At 45.0% G+C, this 8,026-nt stretch overlaps 1 protein-coding gene across 1 annotated transcript in view; it reads right to left on the bottom strand.

Annotated features, from left to right (window-relative positions):
- ATG7 (autophagy related 7) overlaps nt 1–8,026 on the bottom strand; it is a 220,186-nt gene that overhangs the window by 146,349 nt on the left and 65,811 nt on the right. Inside the window, exons 15-16 of the mRNA XM_030885613.2 lie at nt 7,653–7,768; nt 2,967–3,042 (exon numbers count right to left, since the gene is read on the bottom strand). Of these exons, the coding sequence (XP_030741473.2) occupies nt 2,967–3,042; nt 7,653–7,768 (192 nt within the window). The remainder of the gene's footprint in view (nt 1–2,966; nt 3,043–7,652; nt 7,769–8,026) is intronic.

The raw sequence follows: 8,026 nt of genomic DNA, 5'->3' as shown, positions 1-8,026 counted from the left end.
TGCTACCATGAATTGCGTCTGACTCCATTACTTGACTCTATCCTTTAACTCTCATGCTCTCTATGACTTTACTATAATCTCTACTTATTATCGCTGTACAATTGCGCCTACCAAACCTGTGATGTTTTGTGGGGTTCCCTCTTACCCTTAACCCCACAGGGACCCTATAGCATAGATCAGAACTGCGCCTGTAATGTTTCCAAGCCTATCATCTATATAGAAACAAACTGCTCAGTTTTTCTCCCATGAGCAGCTTGTGGGTTAGAACTGCTGACCTTTTAGTTAGCAGCTGAGTATGTAAACACTGAGCCATCGGGACGTAGTTTGTACTCACTGCTGCCTGCTTACAGAATCTATTTCATGTATAAACGGGCTAAAGTTTTTGTTTTGTTTTTTAAGCCAGTAAGCTTATTTTCTCACCTTAAATGGTTTTTCATGGTTTTCAAATTCAGTAAGAGGTTTATTTGGCATGCACACAACCCTCTTGCCCCAGGCTGAATTTCAGTACTTAATCAAGCCTTTTTCTGCACTTGGCCAAACTGTGGATGGGCCAACTTCTGCCTAGGGTCCAAAAGAGAGATCAGTGCCGTAATCCTCAGGCCTCCCAGGGCTGAGCAGAGAGCAACTGGCCCAGAGAGCACAGGCTGAGTGAGGCAACTTTCCCCATGTTACACAAGGAGTCCTCCGCCAAGGCTCTGCAGCTCTCAGTCCAAGGACTATCGCTTTTCTAAGACATCTCACTCCACAAGGGCCAATGAATAAACACTCTCCTTTGGGGGATGGAGACAAATGAGCCTGGAGAACTTCACTGGCCATTCTCCATACACAAGGTACACAAAGGAATTGTCTGAGTTCCTCTCCAACAGGAAATCCTTTGTCTCTGAGAGCCAGGAAGAGGAGGAGGGAAGTGCTGAGTCTGCAGCGGGGCAGGGCAACACAGCCCAGTGTTGTTGTGGAACCTAAGACCTGCCTCTGATCAAAACAGTTGTATAAACGCACTCATTTCACTGCTGCACACACACGAAAAACCTCGAACCTAAAAAGGTTGAAAGCTGACAAATGGGGCCACACAACCCTGATTAGTTTTGAAAACTCTTTGCACACTTTCTTTTTCAGAGCGTAGCTAAAAATAAAGGCTTGAACTTTGAAATAATGTAAGCAAGCGCACACACACACACACACACACACACACACACACACACACCGGGGCTTTTCCCATATATGGCTGCATTATTCTCTGATTATTCTTCAGCCAGATGAAGAGAGGGCCCCAAACCAAAATAATCCTTCAGACATTTGAAAAACGAGGAGAAAGGCCTAGAGAGTCGAATGACAAACAATTGGGAGGCTCAATGGGGATAAAGAACACGGAGGGATTAGTTGCCATAGTACTGGAAAAACAGGGGCACATGCATTTTGACACTGGACACCTTCTATAAAGGGACAGTTCTGCCCTCTGGCACAGAGAGAACTACAGCTGCGGGACTTTCAACAGAAAAGAAGTGGAGAAGGGCACCACTACAGGGCACGGCTGAACATTTAATCAAGGCCCTTCTCAAGCTCAAATTTGTAATGGAGATGAAGGGACATCTCAGGGGCAGTAAGGAAGGGTTCACGTGAACAAGCGGAGAGCAGCGATTGATGGGAGAGCATACATAGCCGTGGCCAGCTCCGGAGACCACCTTCCTGAGGATCCGTGGTCACTAGGGTGTCGCTGGGGCCTATGTGAAATGTTTCTCTAGATAAGATTAACACATTCATGCCACACCAATGCCACCTGTGTGTGTGTGTGTGTGTGTGTGTGAGAGAGAGAGAGAGAGATATGTTTGCATAGTGTGGCAAAGTCCCACCACAGGCACACTCCTGTCAATAAAGCACTTGCTTTTACTAACCCTAGAGTCCCTGGCTGATACAAATGGTTAAGTCCGTGATCACTAACCAGAAGGTCAGCCCTGAAAAGGCTACGAAGAGTACTTTCTACTCTGCGCCCACGGGGTGGTCCTCCTGGCTCAAAAGCAGCTGGACGGCAGCTCACGCTGGTTTTCCGTCTTCACTCATACAGAAACTCCATGAGAAAGGGTTGGAGAGTCCTTTCCCTATACCATCTGCAGGACTGGGGCTTAAAGTTTAGGTTTCCGAATATATTTGGCCTACTTTTCTGTTTTAGGAAAAAAATACCACGCAACGCCTTGCTGGGGATGAAAACCTTTGGTACTATAGCCCACAATCCAGGGTAAAGTGTAGACATCTGCTGTTGCAGCGCCCCCTGGATCATTTCACTCGGTTCTCAGGAGCCACCCCCCCCACCCCCCGTCCCCCAAGCCCCAGTTGAAACCCACTAGATTAAAACATTGTCTGCTGACGTCAAAGTCAGATCTTTCTTCTTCACTTCGTGGTGTGGCCGCTGAGGGCAGTGGTGGCTCAGTGGTATCGCTCTGGCCTTCCACCTGGGAAACTCATAAACCCACTGCCATTGAGCCCATTCTGACCCATCGCAAGCCTACCCAGGTTCAATTCCCAGTCAAGATACCACATTCTATGCCCAGCCATCAACACCTGCTGTCAGTGGAAGCTTGCATATTGGTGGGCTAAGGATAGAAGCCTGATGATCGACTTCGGGGAACCAGCCAATGAAAACCCTATAAATAGCAATGGTACGACCCCACTGGACATGAGTGTGCCATAAGACGGGGGCAGTTCCTTGGCAGCTAACAACAGTGTCGATTTGTGACACACATCAGTGAATCTAGATAACGCTGTTTGTTCACAGTTTCTTCTCAGACCATCTCTCAGAATGAGGGCTCTTCCAAGTAGTCTCTCCTCCTAGAAATCCAGGGAAGTTGGAGGATAGGTAAGGTGGGTATGAAGTGGGCTGGACTGATGGGATGGCACGAGTGGCCCCAAATTCTTCCCGCTGCACGAGTGGGATCAGTCTAGAATTGTGATTTCATTTCTAAGCCACTGACCTGGTGAGGCACAAGCCCGAGGGAGGTTGGAGGCTCGTTCATGCGGTCATCACTGCTGCTGGCAACGGCATAGCCTCTGAGGAAAGGAAACAAGTAGAGTTGCTCATTTAATAAAAGATCATGCTTAGCACATGTGAGGATGCTCCTGAAGGAGGTCCTTGTGAGATTTACAAAGATAACCAAAGTGCCCCTGGAGCAAGGTTGGAGGGGGGGTGCTATTTGTGTGCTAAGTGGGAAGAGGAGGCTGGAAAAATCATTTTTTAAAGCACAGCTTTGGAGTCAGAAAGACCAGAGTTTGTGACTACAGGCCTAGGTTGTGAGGAATAGATCATGAATACATTGCATAAATGGCCACTTGGCACACGATAAGTTAATAAATAGTAACCCCCTTTCTCTAAGGTACTCTTGTAAAACACTCTAGCACGTTTGGAAGACATTCTAACCTTAACTTCCTGCGTGAATGAATGCCACCAAAATGGAGGAAAGAGAAAGAAAAATTAGGGATGACCTTAGTGGGAGAACTAGCTCATCCTTCCTGAACGGTGTGAAGTCTATTCACTCGTTACCGAGGAGATGCCACTCAGAGCCTGCTTTTAACCAGGCTTCAGACTGGTTCTTCCAGGCTCAGGGATGGCTGACAAAGAGGAACCGGAATGGTTTAAAGTGTGGGTGAATGAGAACAGGAAAAAGGAAGAGGGGAGTGATGCCCTGCTAAAAACTTAACCTCCCTCTCAGAACACACGGGCAGCATGTGTGTTGCATAGCACCCAAGTCCCTTGCTCAGCAGAGTCAGGAACAACAGTGCTCTCGCCAAAGAGGGTGGCCAACTGCGTCGTTCTGAGAGCGTCCCTCTGCACGGCCCTGGAGTCATGCAGTCTCCTGCATCGGGTCGTCCAGGTCTCCCCTCCAGAGCTTTGACCTGCCGCCCAGTCTGTTCTGGTTATCACTCTGGTTGTCACCGCAATTTTGAAAATCAATGCCTCTTTTGATTTTACAAAGTCAGCCATGAATGAACTGGTTCAAACTAGTATGACACTCTAGTTTTAACCCATGACCAAGACATATGTGGCAAAATGAGGGCTTGGTGTTGAGAAATCATAGATTCAGCTCTCCAAATGTCATCCCAGACGCTTCCTGTCGGGCAGCATCAGTAAACTTAAATGGCAGCGAGCTAAAGGGAGGGCAAAGAAAGCTACTGATTTCCATTCGACTCCAGAGTGTGGATATCAATGTCAAATGCTGCCAACATACACCGAGGGCGGCTTTTCAACTGGGTAGAAAGGCTCTGGATAACACAACAAATGGAATGTTCATGTGAATTTGCAAGTAGCCCCTCTGAGAGCTGGGAAAGAATACTGCCTCTTTTACAGACGACATAGCCTGGTAATTACACTCTGGAGCCAAGCTGGCCAAATGGAAGCCCAGCTGCTCCACTACTTACTAGCTGTGTGAATTATATCAGCTTACTTATCCTTTTTCTCTCTCAATTTCCCCATTAAAAACAGAAACTAATACACTCTTTGTTAATAGGTTTGCTTTGCCAATTAAATGATTTCATATTTGCAAAGTGCTTAGAATAGTATTTAGCACCAGGTGAACACTGTCTAAGTACTTGAAAAAAAGAAGAAATCATAGAATAAGAGGGCATACCCCACACAAAAGGGAATTACTGTGCGCCCCCCTCCAAAAGCTATGCATTTAATTTTTTTTACAAAACATCCTTATCATCTTCAAAGCATTCTCCCTTATACTTAATACATTTGTCAAATCTGTTAATCCATTCTTGGAATCATTTTTCAAACTCGTCTGTTAGGATGGGTCACAGCGCCTCCCTTGTTTTTTTCTTTACCCCTCCTATGTCATCAAATCACTGTCCTTTCATGTCCTTCTTCATTTGAGGAAGCAAAAAGAAGTTGTACGGAGCAAGGTCAGGTGAGTAAGGTGCATAAGACAAGAGAGGCATGCTGTTTTTTGCCTAAAACTGGTGCCCTGAGATGGCTGCATGAGCAGGTACACTGTCGTGGTGGCATAACCAGTGCCCCATCTGGCACAAATCAGGGCTTTTTGGTTGCACACTGTTATGTAGTCTTTTCAGAAGCTCTCAACAGAAAGCTTGATTAACAGGCTGACCTGGAGGAATGAACTCCAAATGCACTACAAGTCGACAGTTTTTTTCTTTCTTTTTTTTACTGGTGATAACATTTTATTTTGTTTTAATTATTTATCTATCTACCTGCCATTTTATTGGGGGTTCTTACAGATCTTATAACAATCCATAAATCAATTGTATCAAGCACATACGTTGTACATATGTTTCCATCATCATTTTCAAAACATTTTCTTTCTACTTGAGCCCTTGATATCGGTTCCTCCTTTTTCTTCTCTCTCCCCCACCCTCCCACCCTCATGAATCCTTGATCAATTACATATTATTGTTATTTTCATGTCTTACACTGTCCACTGTCTCCTTTCACCCACATTTCTGTTATTCTTCCCTCTGGGGGTGGGAGTAATGTACCATCATTGTGATCGGTTCCTCCTTGCTCCCTTCCCCCACCCACCCCTTACCCTCATAGTGTCCCTACTCCCACTACTGTTCCTGAGGGGTTTATCTGCCCTGGATTATTCCATGTGTGGAGAGCTCTTACCTATGCCAAGGATCTAGCAGGATTTGTAAGGTAGAACTGAGGTCATGGTAGTGGGGGTGGTGGTGGTGTAAGCATTCAAGAACTAGAGGAGTAGTGTGTGTTCTGTTGGTGCTATATTGCACCTTGGCTGAGGTTTGTAATCAATCAACTTTTCACCTCTTTTGAAATGAGAAACCCACTCGTACGCTTGAGTTTTTCCCATAGTGCTGTCCTTGTAAGCTGTGTTCAACATCACAGCACTTTCTGCAGCATTTTTCCCAAGCAGGAAACAAAATTTCACAGCCGCACAATGTTCTCTTAAATCAGCCATCACAAAACACAAGGTTCAAGCGAAACTTTTTATGACAAAAGATGCCACTGGGTGCCCTTAGAGTGAGTTGCTGGATGGTCGCCTAAGGGGAAGAATGCGTACTACAAAAGCTCTGCTCCGCCCAGGGGAATTCGGGTTTGGGGGGTAACACCTCGTATGTGCCATAGAAAGAAACCAAATCAATGGCCACTGAGTGGAAACCAACCCTTGGTGAGCCCATGTGTGTCAGAGTACAACTGGGCTCCATGGGGCTTCTAATGATCATTCTGGGGGAAGTAGCTCACCAGGCAATTCCCGGTGGGGCCCAACTGCCAGATTTTGGTTAGCAGCCGAGTACCTAACCTTTTGAGTCATCCAGGGACTGCCATTTGTCACATACTGGGATGTTTAGACCTGCTAGGCTTTAATCGGCCATGACTTCCTGATATTCCACAGCACGGTTTGGGCTAAATACTGAGAGAACCTTAAACTGTTCCTTTTCCTCTCTGTGTTTTCATTGTCCTGCCTTCTTTAACGCTAAAGACTTCACTCCACTTCTATAGAACTCAAGAGGATGCAATTCTACAGTTTACAAGTCATAAAATAAGACTTTCTCCTTGCTTAGGGAAGACAGGCTATCCAGACCACACTGGTGATCATTTTTATGTCTGGCTTCTAGAATATGACATATTTAGTGTGTTACAGGATAGTAAAAGATCAAGGGTCAAGTTGAAAAACCACCCCACAAGACACCACTGTAAGAGGAGAGAAGCCCATAAAGATAAAAAATGCATTTACAAGGATGACTTTTCCATGACATGACTGTCGACCGTCAAAATGAATGGCTAAGAGGGTCAAAAGCTGAACAGTGATGTGGAAAACTGGAGGGTGAGGTGACCCAAGAGGGAGGAATCATCTAGAGCAGTGGTCCCCAACCTTCCTCACGCCACGACCCTTTCATACAGGTCCTTGTGTGGGGGTGACCCCCAACCATAAATTTATTTTCATTGCTACTTCATCACTGTAGGTTTGCTACTGTTATGAATCATAATGTAAATATCTGATATGCAGGATGTATTTTCATTGTTACACATTGAACATAATGAAAGCATACTGATTCATCACAAAACAATATGTAATTATAAATTGTGAAATATTTATTTCTAATTACAAATAAATGAAGTTTTATCTCGAAACATGGTGTAGCATGTGTAACAGTCTTTATACTGGGTATTCATACGTGGGCGTATCTGCATGTGGGCGGACCCGCCTGGAGACGGATAGAGGAGCAGTATCTCAGTTCCTAAGACCATCAAAAATATGTGTATTCCGATGGTCTTAGGCGACCCCTGTGAAAGAGTTGTTTGACCCCCAAGGGGTTGAGACCCACAGGTTGAGAACCGCTGATTTAAAATGCTGACATATATACAATGGTGGTGATGTGTGTGTGTATGTGAAGGCATTTGCCAATTCAATATTTTTATGTTTAGAATTCAAAGACTTTAATTATATTTACCATGTTGTGCAACTATCAGCACAATTTCCAAAAGTTTTTCATCACCTCAAACAGAAACTTAGTCCCATTTAAGCAATAACTCCCATCTAATTGAGTGGGGTTTCTTTAGCATAAAAAAAGCAATACGATTTTCATAAGAGTCAGGCTCAAAAGAGGCCAAGAGAGGCACTGTGGGACAACTGCTTATGAAAGATTCCTTTGTTTAAACAGCCTTCTCCAAACATCACACTCACCCTTCTGGATGCTGCAAAACAGAAACCATCAACTCCACTGCCAGGGCTCCTGCAATCATGGCCAGTCCTGGGCGGCTCACAGTACACTGCTGGTCCAACGTCCGGTCCCGGGTTGACTGCAGAGAAACAATCATTGCCACATGATACAAGCTTTATTCTACTTGATGCTAGCTAGCTGAAGCGTGAATTGCCTCAATGATAAACCTATCCAATATAACCAAATGCTCGTCTTGGCAAAGAACACCCTGACTCAAATCACATTTATTGGTTATTTCGAGAAAAACAAGAGAGGCAGGTTAGGTAACTGAGTGAGGCAATATTCTAAAAAGGACTGGCAACTATAAGTAGATAAAGATGGAAGGATAAACATATGG

This window comes from Echinops telfairi, unplaced genomic scaffold (assembly GCF_000313985.2).
Source record: "Echinops telfairi isolate 266 unplaced genomic scaffold, ASM31398v2 ScPeMD7_31;HRSCAF=116, whole genome shotgun sequence".
In the NCBI taxonomy this organism is placed as follows: Eukaryota; Metazoa; Chordata; class Mammalia; order Afrosoricida; family Tenrecidae; genus Echinops; species Echinops telfairi.
Note: the sequence above shows the minus strand (reverse complement) of the source record. Positions and strands in the feature narration are given on the sequence as shown.